Source organism: Pteropus alecto, unplaced genomic scaffold (genome assembly GCF_000325575.1).
Source record: "Pteropus alecto unplaced genomic scaffold, ASM32557v1 scaffold146, whole genome shotgun sequence".
NCBI classification, from domain to species: domain Eukaryota; kingdom Metazoa; phylum Chordata; class Mammalia; order Chiroptera; family Pteropodidae; genus Pteropus; species Pteropus alecto.
The window spans coordinates 31,459,913-31,486,256 of NW_006442107.1; the positions used below are offsets into that span (position 1 = coordinate 31,459,913).

Here is a 26,344-nt window from a genome sequence, read left to right on the forward strand (position 1 = left end):
ACAATATCATATGTTTTATGTTTCCTTTCAAGTGATAAAAACAGCTTTATGTAAAGGGAAAATTATATCCTTGCACCGGCATTGTGTTAGTCATTGGGGTTTGCTGTCAGCTCTGCATTCTCTTGACTTTATATTTGGTTATATCTCGAGTACCAACAGTTGTTTCATAAACCAGATCTGTAACCAGCCTTGAGCTGTTTTGTGGTTGCCTATAACTACTCCTCACTGTTTAAGACTGCACTGCAGGACTTTCATCAAAGTGCTATCTATGCTTCCATTGGGGGGCCCCTTCTCTGTCAAAATTCATGGTAATTTTTTTTTCTTTTTGAACATTATTAGTGCTACCCACTGTTTGGACTTACGGCTATAGTACTGAAGCTGTTTTCTATATCAAATTTAGGGTTTGCAACCAAGGGAAAATATTTCTCGTAAATGTTTGCATAGTCTTCTAACATTTCCTACCCCAAATTGGAAAGTTGTTAGTATTATGTGCTTTAAACAAATCCACTTTGTTTCTTTGAACTTGTTAAGGCTGAGTAAGAGAGAAGTATAAATTACCACTTGTTGTCAAGGTGAAATATGTAGTTAATGTTGTATTTTTGTAATGTGTTTCTGTTCCCTGTGGAATGTTTAATTGACCAGTTCTGCTAAAAGTGTTACAGAAGACAGTGTTCAGGGCCACTAATTTCACTGTCATGCCCGGAGCTAACAACTAGACAAAGCCAGAAAGCTGGGAGAGATCTTTTAAAAGGGTCTGAGGTCCCTTGACTCTGCTCTGTTTAGCATTTTTTTATCTGTGATTTGGAGGTGGATATTGAAAGCATGCTTATCAAATTAGCAGATAACTCAAGTCTAGGTAGGATGACAAATACCCTAATGACAATATCAGGAATCCAAAGGCTCTCAACAGGCTGGAGTGATGCACTGAGAACACGGAGACATGGTTTACTTAGGATGAATGTACATACTGTGTTTGCATTCAGAAAGTTACTTGCCTTATTACAAGAGAGGAGAGATAGCTCAATGGCAGTGGTATGAATTTCAGGCTTGTATGGGATTTCAGGTGCACAGAAGCTCAGAAAGAACTCACACTCTGCCCAGACTACTGAAAGAGCATGAGATCAGGGGAAGTAGCCTGTTGAATTCTGTCTGGCTCCAGTACTGGGAATCCTTCTTTTGGAAAAGTGCTGATAAACCTGAGAGTGTTCAGAGAGCACCTGCCAAGATGATGAAAGTCTGAAAACCTTCTAGTGGGAGGAACTAGGGGGAGCTGAGCATGTTTTGCCTGGAGAAGTGACGACTTAGAACATGACAGCTCTTTTCAAATAATCAGCTTTCCTGTGTAAAAGCTGAGATTTTTCACTATTTCTTCACAGTGTAGAGCTAAGATAAATGAGTAGGCATTTCAAGAAGCAGAGTTTGTTTTGTGCCTTTATAATTGGGAAATTATCTATATGGTAGAGATGCTTTTTAAAAATTCTGAGTGCTTCCCCCATTCAGAAGTTGTCTGTCTATCTGTCTAGGTTGTAGAATTGACATAAACATTTGGATGAAAATTGGACTAGGAGACCTCTAACATCTGTTTTATCTCCAAGTTTGTACAATTACTGTTTTACTTAGCTTCCTGCTGCCAGGGCATACACTGCAGACATAGTTTAATAATGTCCTTATTTTTGTGTTTTTTTTTTGACCAGGAGCCTTAATTCTCATAATTGACAAGTAATTATAATTAATATTTTTAATTACTATAATTAATAGCATTATATAATGGATAGTAGGATTTTTGTAATAATATGATCAATTTAATCACTCTTGAAGGGAGTGGGGTGGAGGTAGACAGGGAAAAATTTTAAATCATTTCTTCAATTAAAAACATAAATTTAAATAATAATAATCACTTGAAATGTGAAATATTGGAGAAAATATTTGATACTGTAATAATTCAGAGTAATAGGAGACATTTAAGAGGATATGGTGTGGGACTCAGAATCATCAGTGTGCCCCAAATGCTGAAACGCCTGAATTGCTTTGTATATACTGTATTTTCTTTCATTCTTTGTTTCTTTATTTAAGTACTTGTATTTCTAGCACCAAAATTAGGCAGATGCTTATCACATTTAGTTTTAAACTTATTCTTGCCTTTTAAAATTGTGGACAATAAGCACATTTATAATGTCTTAAGTTTGAGACCTCAAATCTCCAAAATATTAAAATGAAACTAATTTCTATGTTAGATTTAGAATAATCCCTAGAAAAATATTTTGCAAACTATGTCCTACTGCATTTGTCCCCTACCATTATGTCAGTACTGTGGTGAAAACATTTCTCTTTTAATTTTTTGGACAAATTATAATGGCTTTTCTATTGAAAATACGTTGAAAACTGATTGATTCTATTAAAGTGAACACAATATCAGTTATTGCAAATTCCTGTGAATCTAGAAAATATGGATTATAAATGTGCTTAAGTCTTACTTTCAATTGGATTTTACAAACATTGGTCCTTTTGAGGGAACAGTATAATATAGCAGTACTGGCAAGGCATGGTTAATATTCAACTAGTGCTTAGCGAGGGTATAATAAGGTCAGTTCCTCTTCACAAAGGTCAAATCAAATTTAGTTAGCATCAAGTAGGTTGACAGTTACTTGTAATCGCCATAGCTTATTCCAGAGTTTTGGTGCTATTTACATTATTTTTTATTCTGTTACATTTCAGGGGGTTGCCTCTTTGATGAGCCATATAGCACGTGTGGATATAGTCAAGCTGATGACGATGACTTCAATTGGGAGCAGGTGAACACCTTGACCAAACCGACTTCTGATCCATGGATGCCATCAGGTTTGCATTTAGTTTTAAGTTTTATTTTTAAAATCAGAGGTTCACAAGAGTTTTAATCACAGTAAACATCCACTAGGTATTGGTTGAATGAGTGAGGGTATTGGTGTTTATGGCAGTCAAAGGAAGATTAACTAGTGAAGATCCTACACTTAAGAAGACTGGATACACAGAGTTTACCTCTGTATCTCTCCTTTAAAGTCTAATTAAAGTTTATGTTCTTTTTTTTGGATACACCTCAGTTAGATTAATGGGCATTTCTCAGTTGAACCTTTTCCAAGCAGCAGATATTGGAAATAGATTAATGTCTCTTCTGGGAAATATATCTACTAACTGGAACTCTAGCTGAGGAATCCAAATAATAAAGTCTTGGTCACAAATTGGAGACCTTGGGAGGTAACTTAAACTTTGTCAGCCTCAGGGGCTCACCTGGCACCAGGGAGATCTGGGAGCATGCCAGTGATCTTGAAAGCATTCTGAAGATAAATGGTAATGCACACATGTGGATATTTTTTCTATGGTAGAAGTGCTTAGTAGATTTTCTGATGAGTGAAAGTCATTTGTTCCACTGAACACCAGCAAGAATTCTACTTCTTATTCAGAAGGAAGAGTGGGAAGATGATGACTAATGAACTCTAATCATACTGGAGCTTTATCATTGCAATGGACACCTTTTCAGGCTGTGGTGTTAGACATCCTTTAAATTTTTAGATTTGCGGATTTATTTTATAAACGGAGTGAAGGGTGTGCTCCATTCAGGATTCAAACTGTAAAACATATTATTCTGATTTGGATTTCAGGTAAAACACATTTTTTGTACTTTTTAATGATTGTAAAGTTCTTCACTAATATACCTAAATGTGGCAATAATTACATTTAGTGAGTAATCTTGTAAAGGTAGCTGTAAGCATGAAATAGAGTTTAACGTAATTCTTAACTAAGCTTTAACAGTTATGATGCCTACCACGTTCTGGCCCTTTCTTCCCACGTTTAGCTCTTTATAACTTCAAAGAAAGGAATATTGAGCTCCTTAGCACTATGGCTTTACTAGACTTCAAAACTTTTCTAGTCCTTGATTATTTACCCATAGCTGACAGTCTTTTTTTACTGTCTCTCCTTTTCCCTTGTATATGTGTATGCTTTTGAATGTGACTTGTGTTTGAATAAGAAGTACTTTAGTTGTTTTTTCCAAATTCCAGTTCCTGCTTTCATTCTTGTCTGTGATGGGGAAAGGGGGAGAGGACAGCAGAGCAGTGCTCTCCATGCAGAGCTGTCTTTTTCCAAACAGGCTTTTTACCCTGAAGGTCTTTTGGTCATCCTTACCTGTTCTCTTTTGAGGATCCAGCTGTGTCTAGAGAAGCTGGGGATGGATGAGGTTGTGGTAGTGAGGAGGTCACTCAGATTTAATCCTAGTAAATTTCTCCATAAGAGTTCATGCAGACTTTCTCTATTATCTTTTAATTTGGTGAACAATTTATAATTTTTCACATTAGGTAGTTGATTTCATTATTGTAGTTCTTTAGATTACAACCTGACTTGGAAAAATTGACTTTTACAAAGGAGCTCCAATACTGCAATATCTTCAGCCTCCACTGGTTCTGTTTTTGTCACATAATAGCCCATTTCCCTTTATAAAAGAGAGGGAGGAATTGGTTATTGTGACCATCTTGTCCTTTTCTTCTTTCTAATGTCCCATAATACCATCTCAGACCAAGTGGTCCAAGTTTTAAATACAGAAAGAATGGGATCCTAGCAGAAGTTGATCTAAAAATGATATTAAGGATCACAGACCAATTATTTTCTGGAACAATCAGTTGAGTAATTGAAGGACCAAAGGAGAAGTCACTTTGCAAATATCTGATTTTGAAGGCTCTTCTGCCTTTGGAACAATGGAGCAAGGACATTTAAATGTTCTGTATGAATTTACTCTCATTCTGTTGACTAATAGAATACTTGGTGATGAATATTAGGCCTTTGTAGCTTAATATCTCTGAATGTTACATCTTCTAACACTTCTGTCAATTCCATACAATTTCTGATAGTTACAAAAGGTGTTCCCTCAACTCCCATTCCCCAAAAAGGTGCGAAGTCATTGCTGGGACCTGCAGGTTGTTTGAATGTCAGCTAGTAAGAGAGATGGGGAAAGACTAGCAATCCAATTCCTCTACCTCTCTTTGCCTATGGACATTGTCTAGATAAAACAAATTTTAATCAAAATGTGATAATTGTTCCATTGATAATTTTTTCATCCAATTATTTTTTTCGCCTTAATATAGAATAGCAAATACTGGTAATTTTTTTCCTATGATGTATTAAAGAATCTTTAGTCATGAAAAAAATTTTTTGAGCCCTAGTGTAGACTAATCATGATGCTAATTACTGTGGTAGATGAAGGATTATAAGAAATGATTCTCTCTAGGAAATTATCTATATGAAAAAGAAATTTACAAAAATATAGTTGATAAACAATCTAATATGTTATAAAGAATATGGACTTGTACGCAATTTCCACCTACAGTGAGAAATTAAAAATTCTCAGTGAAATTTTATTGTTAGAAGAAAATATCACCTTATAAACCCACATATGGTATCCTAAGGTTTAGATTTTAAAACTGAGTTTGCAACATGTATATAAAGTCTTGAGTTTTAAATACTATTTAATTACAAAGGCTTTCTCCTCCTCCTCCTCTTTTCTTCCTCTCCTCTTCCTCCTTCTCCTTTTCTATTAATATGTATAACATAATTTATTTCTTTCAAAAACAAATTCCAAAGCTGGCCCTCTTACACTAAAACAGAAACTAGTTTTGTGAGTTTCTCAGGGTAAATAGATGGCAAAATCAGATACAACTATATCTCTTTGACAGTTAAATTTTTAAACCTTTGCATGAAATATTATTGGATTTGTTCTTACACATGTATTTGTATTTAGTCTCGCATGTGTAGGCTGGTTCTATGATGCTTTAGACCAGGGGTTGGCAAGCTGTGTCCTACAGGCCAAATCTGCCTGCTGCCAGTTTTTTATGGCTTGCAAGCTAAGAATAGATTTTATATTTTCAAATGGTTGAAAAAAATCAAAATAATAATAATAATATTTTGTGACACATGAAATTCAAATTTCAGTGTCCATAAACAAAGTTTTATTGGCACACAGCCATGCCCATTTGTTAAATGTTGTCTGTGTCTGGTTTCAAGCTACCACGGCAGAGCTATGTAGTTGCAACAGATACCACAGTATCCACAAAGCCTGGATATTTACTGTCTGGCTCTTTACAGAAAATTTTGCTGACCCCTGTCTTAAAATCGTTTTGGCACCAGCATATAGTTGTGGCTTTGGACTCTTGATTTATATTGTTATTGTTTTCTGTATTCATATTATAATTATTAACATACAAACATTATTCCACATTTTTCTTCTTTCAGAGTTTATGTTTTCCAAACTTGGGGCTATTAAAATCAGTAAAAAAAAAAAAAAAAACATAATTAGGATTTTCTCTATCGTTTCCATTAATTTGCTATCTATAAAAAATGTGGTTTTCTTTATTGTTTAGTAGTACCAGATTCTCATGGACTATTGTGATTCCAGTGAGCATATAATTTGTTAAAATGAATTTAAAAATTATGATGAGAGTAAAATTTTTACTTTAATTTTAAAATTTACTGTAATTAAATTAAAATTTTACTTTTTCTGTCTTTTTTGAAATTGATGTTCCAGTATGTAGGATTTGTTTCTCTGTATCTTTACATGTGAGGTTTTTCTTAGCCACATTTAAAAAATTGAAATACAGTCTGGAGCTTTATACAAGCTGACTTGATAACTACTCTGAGGCTGTGACATTGACATTGGGAATACACATTTAGGCAAATAAATACCAAGCCATTTACATTTTTGTATTTGAAGCCAACATTTATGTTATAGTAGGTTCTATTTTTGCAGCTAGCTCTGAACCATACAGTTTTCCTGATGGTGGAACTATGCCACACATGGTTTCTCTTTTATTGCTAAGTGCATGGTTTATTTCATATCAGTTAATCTCTGTTAACAATGGAGAACTTTCTTAAACTTTGTCATAAAGATTACTACTTTGTGCACAAAAACCCTTGATTAAGTAACCAAATAATAACCTGATACATTTTGTTAGCACTGTTGCATGTTATCACTTTATGTACTGAAGCACATGTATAATTATCAGAGTAGATTAAGAAGTATTGATTAAGAAGTATTTTATGGTATAAAAGTACCTACATAGTTTGACAATGGTTGATGTTTTTGTATTTTATTAAGATATAATGTGTACCTAGTGTTCCAGTTCTATAAAATGGATATTTAACAAGTTCCATACCTTATGTTTAAGAAATGTATTTTAAAAATGAAATAATAAATCCATTCATAATATAAAAAATGTAAAGGTAGCTTATAACTATAGCCATTTGATACTCATAAAATTAACATTTATTTCTACCCCATATGGCCCCTGAAGATATCATACCTCTAAGAATGATGTAATTCTGTCAATTTGGGTCCTAGTGCTGGGAAAATGAAACATTATGCTTAATGCTTTTCTGGGTAGTTTAGTCTATGACTAGAGGAAGCCCATGTTGCCTTCCACATCTTAGTTTTACATATTGCAAAATGGGAATGGTGTTTCTGATCTTCAGGGAGATGCTATGACTAAGGATTGGATCATGTGTCTGGGTTCCCATATGAATGGCAGAGAGATGGAAGTGCCAGGATGGAGGAGCAATACCAGCCCTTAGTGCGATGACCCAGAAAATAGAAAAAATGACTGTATTAGCGTAGAGTCAATTTCACATTTGAGAAGATGACAGACAAAGGAATTGAAGTTTCCTCTTTGGGTGCATTCACCAGGCTTATTTTCCTCCTGCTAGGGAAGACTTCCCTACTTATTTACACTTCAGGGCTTTTATAGGCCTTAGTGAGTGATGAAGAAAAGACAAAAAAAAAAAAAAAAAAAAAAAAGGCTTGAAAAGATATTTTTCTTTCTTAAATTTCAGTGTGTCGTGTGTAATATTTTGGCACAGAATATTGAGACAGTTGTCTAATTATCTCATTCATTCTTTGAATCTGTCAACATTCAACAAATATTTATTAAACACCTGCTATGTGCTAGGCACTGTTAGAGATGCTTGGGATTCATCACTGAGTGAACCAAAGAGGATCCTCTCCCTGGTGGCTGCACATTCTCAGTCTGGTAGGATTATTCTTGGATTGCCAAAAAAAGTATATCCTATAAGACCATGTTTTCCATCACTTATGAATGACTTTCTGGAAGTAAATAATTCAAAAGTAATACAAAATTCAGTTTTTCAGACTCAGTATACTATAGCATCAAATTTAACTTCTTGTATGTTTTGCCTTTTTAAAAAAAGAAGAGCAAAAGACTCTAAATTGCAGGCAAGTGACGGCAGTGTAGTATCTTCTGATCATTATTCGCTATAGAACAAAGTAATCTTGTACACATAAATAACTCTTAGCAGTTGATAAAATTTTCTTCTTTGCTGTGTATCATTTGATCCTCATGACGGCCCTGGGAAATTAGATAGTGTAACCTCTGTTTTATAACTTTAGGAGGAGTTAAACTTGTGCCGCACTTATAGGTGAGAGAAACAGCCCCGTTGTTGCTCTTTGAGAGCCAGGGAGTGATCTTCTGACGTGAGCACATTATCTAGTGAAGGGCTTAGTCTTTATCCCAGGTGGCAACTATTTTGATCTTCTCGAAATGAACATGAATGCTAGTCACTGTGGGGGCTGCTGCCCCTTCCTGGGTCAGATGCTGGCTCTGTCACTTCTTCGCTATTGACCTTAGGCAAGTTCTTAAGCTCTCAGTTTCCCAGGCTCCTCATCTGTAAACTATTAGTTAGTAATATATTTTTGTGGTGTGACAGAACTGCAGTAGTAGAGTCTGTTCTTCTGCTAGTTCTATCCTGCGGAGGAGGCAGGCAGTCATTTAATAAGCAGAGAGATGTATACTGCAGTGGTGGGCAGAGCTAAGGGCTGTGATGAAAACCGATTTAGGTTTTTAGATAAGAGCTTAGCAAATGATGGGAGTAGTAGACAGGAACAACCTCTCTGAGCAGAGACTGGAATTCAAAAAGGGATAAATTGGCTATGGAGACTGAGTTATCGGGGTGGAGGGAAGGGCAGGAGCAAAGACTGAGGTGGGGTGAGTGCTGTTGGAGGGTGGGGGTGGTCAGTCTGCCCTGAAAACCATGGAAAGGTGTTTAGAACCTGCCTCATAGTGTTATTGACTAGGTAAGACAAAATAATCCACTTTAGAAACCTAGTCTCATACCTGGCCCAGTACAGTGTTCAGGAAATGTCTTCTTATCATTATTATTAAGTGATTTTCAGAGCAGTTTGGTATGAATTCATCTCTTAGTTTAATCTGGACTCTTTGTGATGGGGGCAGTTCATGCCGAGTTCTTATTTTCTCTTCTAAATGATACCAAATAAAAAATGGAAGATATAGGTCTTCATATAATACTTGAAAGGATTAAAAAAGCAAGCTGAAAGAAGTCCATTAATATACTAACAATGTTTTTGTAAGGATGGTAGGATTTGGGGTAATTGCCTTATCATTTCCATTTCATATATTTCCTTTATGATCAAGTATAATTTTATAATAGAAAAAAACACTTAAAAAATTTTGGGAGGTCATTAAATTTGGTTTTATTTTAGTTGATTCTGAATATTTCCAGTCACTGAAGTTAGAAAATGAAAACAGTTTTGTTGTCTTCAAGTATCTCATTCAAGTGTCCCAGAGTGAGGTGTTGCCTGACATCCGGATGTAAGATAGTCATTGATGATTGTTCTCCCTCCCTACATCTTACTCAAATCACCTTGGTGAGGCTTAGACTGTTTCCAGTTAGCTTTTAAACAGTGACTAATGAGATAGTGAATAAAATTGGACTGGAATTGTATTCTGTCAACAGTTTCTAAGTTATAAAATTTAGAAAAATAACTACAGGTGATAAAAAACAAAAACACATCAGATCAAGGGAGTTCTTAGTTAAACAGCACAGGGCTCCAGGTACCCTTACTTTAACATGGGTGTAAACAATGTGCTCCACTCAAAGGTAAAAACATAACATAAAATTTACCATCTTAACCATTTTTAAGTGTATAGTCCAGTGGCATTCAGTGCATTCACATTGTTATGCAACATCTGTCTCCAGAACTTTTTTGTATTCCCTAACTGAAACTCTGCACCCATTAAACACTAACTACCCATTCTCTATTCTTCCCAGCTTCTGGAAACCACCGTTGTACTTTCTGTCACTGAATTTGACCACTCTAGGTACCTCATATAAGTGAGGTATTTGTCCTTTTGTACCTGGCTTATTTCACTTGACATAATATTTTCAATGATTCACTTTTTACATACAAAAGACTTTCAAGATCAGGGCAGTCATTTTTTTTTTTTTGAAAAGCGTCTTGATTTTTAATAGTTAAGTGTTTCAGGGGGACCAAGCATGTTATGTATGACCACTTATTTCAATAGTTTATATTCAGTGTTCAACAAATATTCTTTAAATTTTTTTCTAAATTCTTGTCTTAGCTGATTGGAAACTGTTACAAAAAGAACAGTGGCTAGCTATTTTTAAATATTTGCTTAAAAAGTACACAGATGAGCCTGTATGTATAAACATGTGCTTTTAAAATAGATTTATTTCTTGCTTAATTTCCCATAAAATTGTACAAGATGACAACGTAATAGTTATGTGAAGCCAACTTGTGGAATAAACAGGCGGACCAATTATGACAGATATTGTAAATCTCTCAGAATCTGAGTCAAGGAGGGCGTGAGAGGTGCAAGAGGTGAGGTCCACGTCGATGGGATGATGGGGAGGTTATTATAGCCAGCCAGAGAAATTCTCACCGAAGAGTTGGTCACCTCTCACCAATTATGTGTTCTGTGTGTTGTCCCCCAGTGCAAGGCACTCTCTAGCTGGCCCTGGTCAGGTGTAGGAATTATTGTCATGTTGACAATAAGAGTCAAGAGAAGGGATGACAGATTTTTAGTCTTCTGAGCACATATTCCTCACTGGACTGCAGAGGGGCAGAGGGGTGGGGATGGGCTGATTTGAAAACATTTCTCTAAAGATCAAGGAGATTTGCCACTTGGATCTGGGTCTGCTCAGCAGCAGCCTCCCTTTACAGAGGAGAGGATCTTTGGATCAGATGGGTTGTAGGTGGGTCACTAATGTACCAGCTTGCATGGTTACTGGCATGTTAATGGCAGCATTAAAATTGCCCTTGCACAGATACCCACATGGGGAAGGCCTTGGAAATTCTATGTGGCCTTAGGGGTCACCCCATTCTCCTGCCTGAGTCAGGCCAAATCATCACAGGCCCAGGCTCCCCTTTAAGTGCCCTAGGGACTTTCCATGATCTAAGAAATTGAAGAACTGAATAAATTTAAATAAGAAAAGGTTAAGTCTATATTATTCTTTTCACCTTAAGACCAGGAAGAAATGTAAGTTCTGTTTTGGAGCACCAGCTGTGTGTGAGGTGCTGGAGATGTGTGTTTTGGGCACTGATGATGTAGTGGTGAACTGAGCCCAGTTTTCCAGGAGACATAGACATGAGATAGCCAGTGTTCTGGTGGGGGCCAGGCCACTGCCCAGACCGAGACTGATGGGTAGGGACAAACAGAAGGCTTCTTCTAGGAGGAAGCAGCTCTCAAGAGGGGCCATGAGAGCATGAGGATGAGGCCCGAGCAGGTGGGCACGCCAGGTGGAAGAAAGTAGCATCCTGTCTCAAGGCCGTGAGAGGAGGGTGGGGGAGCATATGCACTTGCAGAGCTGCTCAGGAAGCTGCCAAGAACCAGGGAACTAACAAACATGGCAGACTGGGGAAGGGGACGGTAGAGAGAAGAGCCCTGGGGGAAAGACTCTCAAAGACCAAAGGCCTTATGGAGCTGGGGAAGGATGTGAAGCTAGGAAGTAATGTGACTGTTGTTTTCTGGCAAAGGGAGGAAAAAAGAAATTATTTGAGTCTGTATGCGTAGAAGAAAATGCAAAATTTCTCGTAAGGGCGTATCAGAAGTTGTAATAAGGAAATTTGGTTAGTGAAGAAGTACCATAAAGCATATGAATATGTAGGAGAATGCCCTTGTTCTTGCTAAATTTTTGCTAAATTGTTTAGGGGTAAGCACGCTTGGATGTTTGTCTAGGAAAAAAAGTGTGTGTGTGTGTGTGTGTGTGTGTGTGTGTGTGTGTGTGTTGAGAGTGTGTATGTACAAATGTGCTAAAATGTTAATAATTGTTAAGTCTAAGTGAAGTATATATAAGTATTTATTATACCACTTTTTCAGCTTTCTTATAGTTTTAAAACTAAGCAAAATTTGCTATATGTATAGGCAAACAAAAGACACGAGTAAGGTGCACTCACTTAGTGCCATGCCAGTGCGACTGTTATCCACCGATGCATTTTAGGCAAAATGCTATCCTGTCAAATCATATTTAAAATATTTATATTTAAAAACCTGGGTTGAGTCATGTCTTCCCTTTCTGAGCATACTGAGATGATTTCTTGGTCTTTACTGGAGAAATTTAGTAGAGCTGATGGACCAATTTTAGAGTGACTAACTTCAGGGATATAATTTTAGGACTTTCTAAAATAGGACAAATGCTTCATGCTGTGGTCTTATGCCTCAGTGTGTGTATCAAGTATAAAGATCTTTATTCTATTGGTAGATATTTTAGTGGCTAACTAAACTTTGAAAGAAGATGTATAAAGAATTATTAAATTTTATTTTTGGATGCATGCTTGCATTCATTTGTATCCAGTCTGTAACATGGGACTGAATTTAGAAAAAGTCATACAGCATTTCTTGGCAAACTCCACAAAATGATTGTACAGATCATTATTTTAAACAACTGGCCTTTTAATGCATAAACTGATATTTTATTCTAAGAGATCGTGATAAATTACATCTTAACATGATATTTAAAAGCTTAAGTGGTTGTAAGGGAAATAAATGTGGCTATTTAATTAATTGTTGGCTGGACAATCATAATGCCTTTCTCTGGTGGGTGGACAGCTGATTATGCGCAGTGTCAGAATAAGACATGCAGGGCAGCATGTGAATATAGTGGTACTCTCAGAAAGGTGTCACTGAAAAGTTGTTTTTTAAAATGAACTGTCCTGATTTGTATGCTTTAGATTGTATAATACCAGGTTGTTTCTTGTTTTTATTTTATTTAAAAAAAAAAAACAAACTTTTTCCTGGTTCTTTCTAGGGAACTTGAAAGAGACTTTTTTTTTTTTTTTTGGTATTCTGTTATTCATAGAAAATGTACAAAAGATTGAAGTCCTTGACATCAGACTTGGAGAGTAGGTTTGACCCATCGCTATTTAAAGCAAATATAAATCAGGAGTTATGAAATGTCTCTTTAGTCATTCCCTTTCATGCTGCTTCTCTTTCCATCTCTGCTGACTGTGACACTTGTCCTGTTAAACACACATCTTGTGAAAATGGTGTCACCTCCTCAATTGTACTCTATAAACACAACTTGCCTTGGTTCCTCCTGATGATCCTGGCTTACTGTAAGGGTGACAGGCTGCAATTTGTGAGCAGGTCAGTGACTGAGCTGATGACAAGCAACCTTTCTAACACTGCAATCAATGCTTGTTATTTGAAAAACAAAATGATACAGTTTGTATTTTTTAGCAGGTGGGTCATTGGGTAAGCCCAACATTGACATGTGAATTTGTTACTTGGGCTGGATAAAGTAAGTTCAGACAGGAATGTTAATTTATTTGAATTAATCTGGGTTTTGTTCTTATAAAAAGGTATTGGACATTTGTTAATGGCACAAGTTATAAATAGTTGGTTTTATAGTTAAACAAAGGCTTTTAGAAAGCCGGTTTTACACAATAACACTGAAAGTGAAATGGAAATAATAAAGTCAAATAATGTCATATTATTATCATGAAAACAGTTTTGATCTTGTGAACTCCCTGAAAGGGTCTTGGGGATTTCAGGGATCCCTGGAAGATACTTTGAGAACCACTGACCTAGACTTCTTAAGTGATATGCCTACCTTGATGATTTAAAATTAAAGGCTCAGAGGAGTTTGGAAGGCAAAGAAGGGAAAAAGATTTTGGAAATATTGCACAAAAGATATCTCTGAGTGTTATAATTCACTTTTTCTTTTTAAATAGAGACAATGTGAATAGTTCATTCCTATTGTTGAAAGCTATTCCTTCTTTATATTAATAAATACCCATTTTAAATGAAATAGAACACATAAATTACATTATATGAAGCCATATAACTGAATATTCTAATTCTATGAAGGTTGAGTTTATGAAATCTCATGCTCTAGAAATATTTGAAAGTAGGATTAATATTCATATATTTGAAATTGGGTGTAGGCTTTCAGGACAGCAGACGATTGGATAAAATGAATTATTTAAACTTATTCATATATGGGTAAGCCTGTATAAATTCATTCAATAGTGCTACTTCTGAGAGTTTTAACTGTGGAACTGTCACATATATGTTGTCATGATAAAATAATTTCAGCCCCTTTTATTATGAAATGTATGGTGACAAAATGATATGAAGATGGCTGAACCTTATTTAGGGAGACTTGGAAATTGTGCTTGATGGCAACTGCCTTTGAATTGATAACAGATCCCATTGGTGAACTTACCATTCTCACATCTTCCATTAATAGCCCTATTATGTGTGATAACACATTTATTTCCAAAGATGAATTTTTACAGAATTTGCTAGTATTTGAAAGGCATGCTAGATAAACATCTTCTGAACTTAATATGGCCGTGGAAAGAGTTAGCAGGGAAATCTGGTGATCTTTATAGATTCGTCCAGTTAATACTTAAGCTTGAGGAAGGAGACAGAAAGGGTGACCTTTCTAGTTCTTTCTAGTGCTAGGACCTTTTCTCCTTTTTCAATAAATACTTATGAAGCACCTGCTGTGGGCAGGCACATTTTTTACCCTAAGAGATGAAGAATGTCACAGACAAACTAAATACAAGGAGGCGATACTTTACTTGACAGAAAGACCAAGTATTAAAATAGAATAATGCACTGAAAAGAAGAAAAGAAAATTAAATTCATAAAGTGACAAAGGTTCACTAAAGATTAATTTTATCTACTAATTGCCTACCCATTATGGTGGCTTTTGAAGCCTGGAACTCACTTTAGAAAGTCCCCGCTATTTGGAGACCCCTACAGACTGAGAACACTTCAACTAGGCTTCCTAAAATTTTATAGATGTAATCAAGAGCCAGAAGCGGCCATCTGTCCATTTAATGTAGCAGGCATCCACACCTACCCCCCAAGAATCTGAAGATACATCCTTCTCCTTTGTCAGGTAGAATCATGTGGAGGGAAGAGGTGCCTTCGCTGAGAGAATGTCTTTAAAAAATGCTTATATTTCGTTCATACATTTACTCTGACACTGAAAAGAGAAATGGCCTGTAATTTGCTTCGTTTCAACTTTTAAAATCACAAAAGTATATAGTTGTGACTGGTGTGGCTAGTCACACTTTCTTTAAATGAGTTAGTGTTTTCTTTCTTATTTAATTTATTTTTAATAAGATTTTTAAAAAGCGTTAGGCCAAATCGCACTTTCTAATTTGGGTAATTCCTTCAGTCCCCCAGCAGGTGGAGACGTGTAATTCTTTGCTCTTTTGTTGGATGGGCAGCTTCTTGCCCCAGGTGACATTCCCTCGCTTCTCTAGTTAAGTGGCAGGTTTTGCAAATGAGCTAATGAATATGTCCTTTGCAATTCTCTCCATCCTCTACTTTGGCCCAGTTAAAGTTTTTATTTATTCTTGCATTTCGTAATGTCTTTATTGTTAGTGACCTTCCCCAGTAAATCAGAACAATATTTTCTTTAATGACATATCCACTGAAAAGCAAAGAGCAGAGAACTTCCTGAGCTCCAGGGGAGCAGATTTAAATCCACTGCGATCTTTTCACAGGCCATAACCTGCCCATGTTTTAGGTCAGAGTAAATCCCAGAGGTGAGGTATTTTTCAGCCAGTAGGGTAAACTTTGGTCACAGATTTTCTGAGGTAAACTGTAGGGAATAGAGAGAGGGTATCCTCATTTGCCTCTACATGAGCTCTCCCACAAAGAAAAGAATTTTAAAACAGTCTCAGTTTCAAGGAGTCTTCTAATTCAAGTTTCTTTTTCTTTCTTTCTTCCTTGGTTTACTTTTACCATTCAGTTCACATGAGTTAAAAAAATAAATCTCTAAGACTCCACTTTGACAAATTCAGCGAAACTTTAAAAAATATTATTGCCACGAAGCCCTTTAGAGCAATTGTTCCCAATCTTGTTGGCACCTGAGATCGGTGCTCCTATGAGAGTCTAATGCCTGATGATCTAAGGTAGAGCTGAGGAGGTGATGCTGGGGAGTGGCTGCAAATTTGATGAAGTTTCACTTGCTGGCCTGCTGCTCACCTCCTGCTGTACAGCCCAGGTCCTAACAGGCCACAGACAGGTACAAGATCACGGCCCGGGGATCAGGGATCTGAGGCATGCCACTTGTATTTCTTGCTCTTCTTGCTATTTCTACTAATTGATGGGGAAAATTATTGATTTTTAAATTCTTAAGTCCAGTGCCTTCTAAACTGATGAACTTTCCTTTAATACATTGAAAAGAAAGATAACTCCCTGAGGTAATTCATGAGAGTAGCTGTTAACAATTATAAACTGGAAATAAAAACTGGTTAACAAAAGTAAAAACAGAGCACAACTCACCAAACAAACAAAACAAAACAAAACAAAACAAAAAAAGAATGACCAAAAGCATTAGTTCTTTAAGGAGCTAATTTATCATATTTTTGTATAATTAGGCTTTCTCTATAATTTGAAGATGCCATTTACAAATAGGTTGTTTCCAAGCTATTAATTAATTATATTCATGTGAGACATTTTCACTTACTTTGTAAGACTTTGTAAAAGCAAATGAAATGATTATTCCACAAAAGTCAATTGACTTGTTGAATGAGTTTTGAGAATAGGATACATCCAAATTGATAGGTTCTGTGATCTAGATCTTTGTTTTAAATTAAAGAGCTTTCTAAAGAAAATAAAGCTCTTCATATTTTGTTAAGAATTTATAGAACACAATAAAGTACTAGATACTATGACAAATAAATCTCAAAATTTCAGTGCTTTAGCACTGTAGGAATTTGTTTGCCATTCATATAATAGTCTAGAGTGTTTGGAGGTTTGGGGTTGAGGACCTCCTTCTGCACAGACATCCAGGTTGAAAAGGACTCTGCCATCTTTAGCATACATTCTCCAAGGTTGTTCTCATGTGGCTATCTAGATGGCAAAGGAGAAAGTCTGGAAGATCATGTGGGAGGTTTCTATGGACCAGATTTGGAAACGGAGAGAACAAAGTCATGTGGTCCCTGCAACCTGCAAGGGCAGCTGGGAAGTTAAGCTGGATGCCCAGGAGGAAGAAGAAAAGAACATTTAATGACTGCTCGCAGCCTCTGCCACACTTGTCTTTAGAGGATTTTATTTAAGAAAAGGTCATAGTCCTGGTAAATTATTGTAAGAGAAAATTACTTGAAATTGAGTATAATGATGGCTTTTTTTTTCCTATAAAGGAGTGCCATCTTTAAAAAATTCAGTTAATTGACTAAAATAAGTTTTGAGAGTTAACTTTAACTTTATGGTGTTTTAATGTGAAATCAGTGAAGTATTAATCCATAACAAGTAGATCTTGCACACTGAGAGCCTTTCCTGAGCGTTATGTTATTAAACTATGCCTCAATATTTCTACAAAACAGATAGTCTCTTACCTTAACTCTGAGAAGATAATTTCCCAGATATAGCAAAGATATATGAGTATATATTTCTACTTAATTCAGTAAAGTAAATATCATTGAATAAATGTCAGCTTTTCCAGGGAAATCACTGCATATAACCTCTCTGGATAATATATTTATCAAAAAAATCAATATTAAAAGTAAACAGATTTTTAATACATCCGAAGGAGCTTCCTAATAAACCAAATGTCAACCCATAATTTAAGGCTATTGACAACAATAAGTATTCACAGATGACATCATCATAATTTTTGTAGATGATTCTTCATAGTGGTCTGATGTAATATATCAGCTTCAGTTTTAACCTTGGGCCTGGCAGAAGTGATTTGTTGTTAAGGTATATAAAGACCACTCTGGCTTCTCTTTCTATTTGAGAAAACTCCAGAGGGTACAGAACCCATGGCACTTCTGTTCTCGTCCCTTCTTTTTCTCTGTTCAGTGCTATTTGGTTCTGCTGCTCTCCTGTCTACAACTCCTCTGACAGCATCTGTGCTCAACTTCCTGGGGCCCATACCTCTTGTTATACAGGCCTGTATTTCTCCAACTTTTGGTGCCCACTGATTATATGACTGACATATGATACAGATTTTAAAATAAATTTTGAAAGGTCTTTTTTTTTTAATTGGCAAAAATAAAAATGGTTTCTCAACCACAAAATATTTTTAAAACTTTATTTCCAAGTTATCTACACAGCTGGCTCTTGAGATTTCTCCCAGCAGACTATGCAAGGACCATATTAAGAAACATCTCACAGGTGAAAGCTGAAAGTTTGGTTATTTCAACCTGGAGATAATCATAGATTCTCAAACCAAAATTTGGTTTCATACTTCAAGTTTAGGAAATACTTTTAGGGGATGAATTCTATTTCTGCTCTGTAATATGCCTAATAGGAAGGTAGCTGATAGTATTCTAGTAAAAGATCCCAGACGTTAGCCCCCCTTAACTATATGACCTTGTTCAACTTACTTGACCCCTGAGCCTCTGTTTTTTCATCTGTAAAGTGAGGAGAATATGACTTATGTGATGATGTTGTTATAAGAATTAAATGGGATAGAATGTATATAGAACTTATGACAATGTCTGGTACAGAGTCCAATTAATCATTCTCTTCTTTTATGGAGCATGCTCTTGGTGTTCTATCTCAAGATCAGAAAGAGTTTCTCATATATTTTCTCCTAAAAGTTTTACATTTTAATGCGATCGATGTCATTAAAAGAAGAGAAAGCGACACCAGCGATGTGCACACACAGAGGCAAGGCCGCATGAAGACAGAGTGAGAAGAGGGCCATCTGTAAGCCATAGAGAGAGGACTCAAAATAAAGCAACCCTGCCCGAAGGCACCTTCATCTTAGACTTCAAAACTCAAACCGTGAGAAAATATATTTCCGTTGTTGAAGCTACCCAGTCTATGGTATTTTTTTTTTTTTTATGGCAGCTCTAGCAAACTAATATGCCATCCTTTCCCCATTGAATTGTCTTAGCACTTATGAGGATTCATTTTTATCTTTCACTGATAGAGTGACAAGTGGTTCAACATATGAGTATATTGAGTTGGCCACAAGAAGTTATAGACTGTCTTTACTGGCATTGTCTGTGACTACCAGGACATTTTATTATAGCAAGCAATTCTCTTTCTCCATGCAGAGTGTGCTGGAAACTTGGCTAGAATTTGGTAATTTCCCCATTCTTACTGTTTTATGTGACAGTGAATCAAGATATGGAGGTGTATGATGTTGAGTCCACCTGGAATATCATGTGATGGTGGAGGAGCTAGAGGGCCATGAGCCCAAGCTTCACACTTGGATTTTCAACATTATCTTCAAAAAAAGACATTAGGACACAGAGACATATGTTCATCAAATGGCCAAAACTGTGTCTCACTGCTGGATCATAATGCTTGCTGTGTACCAAAAATTTGTATAGATAATCTATTTTGTTATCTTTGGAATAACATAACTATATACATTATAATATTTTGATGTTTAAAATGCCTTTATGTTAAACATTTAGAATAATGCTATTTAAGATTATATCTTGGCATCTCTGCATTTTTTAATGTGCCAGGGATCTCAGAAATAGCATTAGCATGGAACTCTTTTGACTCCAGGTTGCCCTGTGTCAACTGCTGCCTGTGAGCAAATCTGGGTGTAGGGTGGTAGCCAGGTGTAGCTCTGAGCTCCTTTGATGGAAGCCTGGCCAGGGCTCCAGTAGGATGACCTAAGCTTTTCTAAGGATGACCCTTAGCTTTTCTAAGTCTATATCATGTCTTTCTAGACAAGCCTCAAAAGCATTAGGCAAAATACTCTACTCCTGTCAAAACACCAAAAGCTGTAGGGTAATTCTCCATTCTTACCTCACCTGTTCTAAGAGCTGATTCACAGACTACATTCGGTGGTTATCTCCTATCAGGCACTGTGGAGAGCAATCGCCTTTCTCCATTATATGAGTTTAATTTTCTATTGCCATTGTATTTTGGTATTAGATTGATGGCCAGAGTGTCATTGATGTAGGAGTTCTGTCAGGAGAATCTTAGGCTTTCTCTCTCTCTGCAAAATATGGTTCATCAACCTTGCAGCTGGCTTCGGGAGGGTCTCAAAGGGTGATTGTGTATTCTTTTTTCCTTTGAGGACACTTTTGAATGATGCTTCTGTAATTGAGGGTCCTCTCTTTCATGAAAACAGTCTTTAGGTTTACAGAGGAAATTAATGTGCTTGCTCTGGAAAATCCCTATTGGATTACTCAGAGATGTCACTTTGAAATTTTTGCAAACTTTTTGTCATGCCACCGTTTATGAAAGCTTTATGATGGTTTGCTTACTGAGAACTACAGGCAAATGCGTCACACACAAGACAAGTCAAATCTGACTTTTGGATACTTATCATCTTCCTTCCTATTTGTACTTAATCTGTTTTGGCAAATTGTATGAAACTATCACTCTTAGATACTCTTGTACCAGTACATACTAACTTACATTGTATATTTGCATTATGGGCTTCGTTCACCAATACAAAATTTATAGTTCAAATTTTATAGTAACAAAATTTATAGTTCAAAATTTTGTTGCTGCTTTTTATTTTAATAAACCACTTTTGAAACCTAGATCCCTTATTGCAGATTTGGCCTAAAATAACACATAATAGTAACAACAATGATAGTTTTAACAGAAGTGATTACTAGCAAGATGATGATTACTAGCAAGTAAATGCACATTAACCGACATGAGTTATAGACTTACCTGAACTTGGCAGAGATGAGCCGGCTTAGTGCTTATGGGTGTCAGGGGCATGTCATGGTCATTCAAGTCTCAGATAGGGCTGCACATCAGATTACAGGTCCCTTTGAGTTTAGAAAGAAGAGAAGCATGTACATATATAAACTTTCAAATTAAGCAGATCTTCCATGCCTGTGTATACTTTGACCACATGGTTCAGAAAGGGTGGTGGGAGCTAATTAATCTAGGAGAAGGGAACTCAGAGCTTGCTTCATTTCCTCCAGGAAATCCTATCAGAGACATTGGTGTCACCCACCAAATAGAGTATCCTTAAGACACTGGACCATTCCCAGAAGAGGGAATCAGACTAAGGGTCTCTGCCTATCATGGAGCTAATGAGTGTAGCCACTCTCATTTCAGCAGAATCTAGGCCTCTCTGGATGCTGTGTTGTCAACCTCCACTCAAAGCAAAGTATCCCAATCTGGACTTGCACTGGCACCCTCGTAACACCATGGTCACAGTTTTCTGTCTGTTAACCACCTCAAGGGATCATTCTCACTGATCCTAAGAATGCCACTCCCAAAGGGAAGGTTTTTGTGTTTCCCCTTCTGGACGCACTCATATAGCACATGTATTACTTTCAGGAACCAGACAGTTATTAGTATCCTAACAGAATGAGTATTTATTATCCTTCTATTTCAAATTTGTGCAATGTATGTAAATAAAATGGCTTCAGCCCCATTTCCTCTGCTATTGCCCCATCATTCATGGACTACTTTGGTGGGTCACTCACTGGGGATCCCTAGATAAAGTTAAATGCTTCATGGGGCCAACTGTCAAGGACAGAAGTGTCACTACTCATCTCTCTGACCTTTATCTTTCCTGAGTCACTAGGTTTCCAGGTTCTCTAAAAAGAAAATGAAATGCCCTAAACGTGAGTCTAGTGTCTGGGCCTGGACTTTACACAGTACAAGTGGCCTCCTCCCTCCTCAGCCTCCTTGCTGGCCTGAACTACTTGCAGGTACCTGGCCTGGCCTGTCTCTAACACCTTTGCCGCTCAAGACACCTCCCCTGTGAAGATGCCCCTCCTCTCCTGATGTCCCCACATGTTTGCTCTGAGTGCTTGATGCTCCTGCTGCTTTCTGTATGAGGGGACTTCTCTTCTTTCTTAGATGTCTGTAATATTCTCACATCTGATGTTGTCTGTCTATTGAGATCTAGGGTGTGCCTCCACTCAGATTAGCCTCATCTTTGGCCTTTAGGTTTGTTTGTTTAACATGCAGTGGTCCTCTGTAAGTGAAGATGAGAGCATTGAGAAGAGATAATTATGCAGGTCATCTACTGTGGCTTACCAGCTACTTAGAAGCATGAGAACTATTGTAGGTTTTTAGGCTATTAACTGGTGCTTTGGAAAGTACTTAATTGAGCATAACCCTTGCTTCTTTTGGCCACCAGATTTGAGGGAGCACCAAGGAGAATGATTGTGATCTCAGGAGTAGCACATTCCCTGGGACTTAAGCCCCAGAAGCCTGCCTTTTCCTGGCAAGGGTCTAGTGGCTTCTGCAGTATTCTGGGCAGTCCGGTGGGTCTTTTAGTCATAGTCTTAGAAGTGGCTAATCCAAGGTACAGGGTTGACAGCTGTTATTGCCACAGCCATAGTTGCTGCCACTGAAAAGGCAACCTCTGACTGAGGAATCCTAGAATTGCCACTGGGTCTTGATTTTGACATTGCTGTCTGCCTTGCCTGTAGGTATCCAATGCTACTTTCACTGAAGCAGGGGAGTACTCTTCCATTTAATTTAGGACTTGAATTAGTTTCATAAAAAGGTCATCCTGTTGTCTACTGGTTATATATATCCTAGAGTTAGAACTCTCTTTCTTGAGTGACAAAAATGTATGAATTTGTGATATGCTATCTTAGCATAAAAAAGGAAATAAAATGCCCATGAAAGTTGATAGTTAAAAAAAAATCACAGAGATTGGTTGCACAACAATGTAAATATATTTAATACCATTAAACTGTACATTTCAAAATGGTTAAGATAGTAGAATTTATGTTATGTATATTTTGTTGCAATTAAAAATTTTTTAATTAAAAAAGAATTACCTCAAAGTCTCTTCTAGGCTTCCCGTGGTTAGTAATGAATTAGGATTCATAAACATATTTATTAATCATCTCAGTAGGCTAAAAGATGCTTCTCCAAACTCAGTCAATCAATATGCATTCTAAAAGTTAATTTTTCTACCATTTGCTCATGATAATTTTGATATTTTATATTAGTAATGTAATATTTCACAGAACTTCTTTATTGTTCTTTTAGCATCAGTAGGCTTCTGGCTTCTAGTTATAAATATTTAGACTATATTTCTCTTTGCAATCACACTTGAATTTTTAGCAGCCAACTAGAAAGATACTTCAAACTCAAGATGTTCAATATTACGCTTAAGTTCATGCTTGATTTTTCCAGTCTCTAGTAAATTTACTGAAAACAACAAATTTAGTTCAAAACAACAAAATGGTTAAAAATGAATATTTCAAGTATTCATTTTGGTTTTGATTTATGAAATTAGAGGAATGTGGGTAAAAGCATTTGACAATATTTTGTTTTAGTGGGTTTTTTAAAAGAACTTTGTGCTTGTGCTTAAGTTCTAGCATTAATTTTTTTAATGGCTAAAATATATTTATAGTGTTGTGCAGCCATCACCACTCTGTAGTTCCAGAACATTCTCATCATCCCAAGCATAAACCCTGTGCCTCTTAATGAGTCACTTCCCACCCTGCTACCCCCAACCCTTGGGATCCACTTATCTCCTTTCTGTCTCTATGGATTTGCCTATTCTGGACATTTCATACAAATCAATAGCATTACTTTTGAAACAAAATTTAGCCTTCAGACAGTTAAACCTGTTCTCTGTTTGTTTGTTTGTTTGTTTGTTTTTTGGTGGCGGTTTTGATATTTTGAAAACATTTGAATGTCTAGCAGCCTCAGATTGGTTGTACTCTGTATATTAGAAGATGCTAAAGCCATTAAAGAAGGCTGTACGTATACATATATTGAATTTTAAAACTGTTTATAATATTAAGTAAGGGAAAGGTCAGATTACGAAATCAGATTACAAAATTACATACTGTGATTGCATTCTGCAGAAATACAGAACCATAGACAGTATCTAGAAGGACATAACCAAGGTATTTACAATGACAATTTAAGGTAGATAATTTGAATTTTCTTTATGATCTTTTTATGGGTTCCTATTTTCTGATTTGTGGGAACATTTGCTTAAATGGGAAATAAGGACTAATCTTTTGCCTTAATCACTAAAACAATTAATGTAAGACTTCATGGTATTTTAAAAACCTAACTAAAGTATATTCATATTCTTTTAATTAATTATCTTAGACAAAACTTCATTGCACATACAACCTTGAGTTTGAAAATATTGCAAGTGCATTAATGTTGAACCTCCTCAATCTATCCTCACAGAATGCCGTTGTGGCAAAATCAGTGTTTGAATTTTTTAAATGTTTTAAAAATAGATGTATAGATTAATTCAATAATGTATTCTTAAAAAAGGGTGGATAAGTCAACAAAGCAGTAAAATAAGCAAGTTGGACTAGATATTTTAAAGCTCTTTAATTCTGCATTTATATGGCTTAGTAATTTTAATGCTTGCATTACTTGTGCTTTTTTGACTGTAAAAAAAAAGAGCATGTAATGTGTGCCTTATCTCATAGTTCAGAAACCTGGCAAAATCATTGAATTAAAAGAAAAACTAGTTTACAGACGTATTAAATAATCCTTTTATGTTCCCATGATGGAGAATATAACATCTTTTCAGACATATATTTAGATGAAAAATCTGTTTTAATCTGGATCTTCTTGTATTCATTATATGTCTTTAAGCTTATTTAAATATTCTCAGATTCGTGACACATCTTAGTATTGAACAAATACTAACCATACCTGTCTTAGGCTAATTTAAATTGATAATGTGCTGCACTCAAATGTGAATTATTTTCACCATATAATTTTGGCAATAATGATAATAAAATTGGATATATTTCATTCTTTCCATAACTTCATGTTCTGTGCTTCTGGTTTGCCTACTAATACCTGCACATCAGCTACTCCTTAACCATTTGCTATCCATGATCACTCATGATGATCACTCATTACTGTTATTTTATGCATAGTTTTAATTATTTTAAATTTCTAGGCAAATATGGAAAAAAGTATGTAACATTCAAGGTGCCAAGTTCTCACCAAGAGATCCTACACACTTATGTTATTCATTCAAGTTTTGGTTTCTATAAGGCATTTTTATTGTGAAATATGATAAAGTGAGTAAAATATGAATGTACAGTTAAATAATTGTGATGCTAATATCTGCTTATCCATCATCCAAGTCAAGAAACAGAACATTGTCCATATTGAAGAAGCTCCAGTTCCCCTTCCCCAATCATAACTGGTTTCCTCTCCCCATAGGTAACCAGTATCTTGACTCTTACATTAACAACATTATTGCTCTTGTACAAATAATTTTAACACCTTTGTATACACTACAATCTTAGTTCTGCCTACCTTTGAATTTTATCTACATGGAACTGTTCTCTCTGAGCTCAAGTCTTAGTTCTTTTTCTCAATATTGTTTAAGATTGAAGAATGTTGTGTCTAACTGTAGTTATTTTATTTATATTGCTTAGTGATATTCCTGTATGAATACATCATTTTGTTTATCCATTTTACTCTTGCTGAATATTCAGGTTATTTCTGTTTTTATTTTTCCATAGAACAATGCTGCACTGTATATTCTTATGTATGTATCCTAATGAACATAATCACATAAAGATTAGAATTGAGTATTGCGTATGTAAGACTACTACCTTATTTTTGGTACTAACAAACTTTTCCAAGGATGGTTGTACTAATAATTTACATTCTCAGTAGCAATGTATGAGAATTGTTCTAGTGCTACTTCTTTCTAATGCTGGGTATTATCAATTTAAATTAACTTAAATTACCAAATGATAGGTGTGTGATAGAATCTCATTGTAGTTAAAATTTGCATTTCCCTTATTACCAATTAAGTTGAACACAGTTTTAGCTTACATCCATTTAGAGTTCTTTTGTGATGCCCTTTTCTCACTGGTGTGTACTAGTTTTTTAAATATTTTATATAAGTCCTTTGTTAGTTGTGTGTTAACTATCATTCTATAGCTTGTTTTTCACTTTCTTCATGATGCCTTTTAATGAGTATAATTCTTAGTCAAACATTAATTTTTTTCTTTTATGGTTAAGACTTTTTGTATATTATTTAAGAAACCCTTCTGTATACCAAGGTCCAGAAGATATTCTGTATTATCTTATAGAACTTTTACATTTTTTCTCTCTATTTTGCTGTTTAATTTACTTATACTTTATTTTTGTGTGTGATGTGAGGTAAAGCTTTT

At 35.8% G+C, this 26,344-nt stretch overlaps 1 protein-coding gene across 1 annotated transcript in view; it reads left to right on the plus strand.

Moving 5' to 3' along the window:
• PTPRM (protein tyrosine phosphatase, receptor type M) overlaps nt 1-26,344 on the plus strand; it is a 705,638-nt gene that overhangs the window by 162,026 nt on the left and 517,268 nt on the right. Inside the window, exon 2 of the mRNA XM_006920073.3 lies at nt 2,716-2,838. Within this exon, the coding sequence (XP_006920135.2) occupies nt 2,716-2,838 (123 nt within the window). The remainder of the gene's footprint in view (nt 1-2,715; nt 2,839-26,344) is intronic.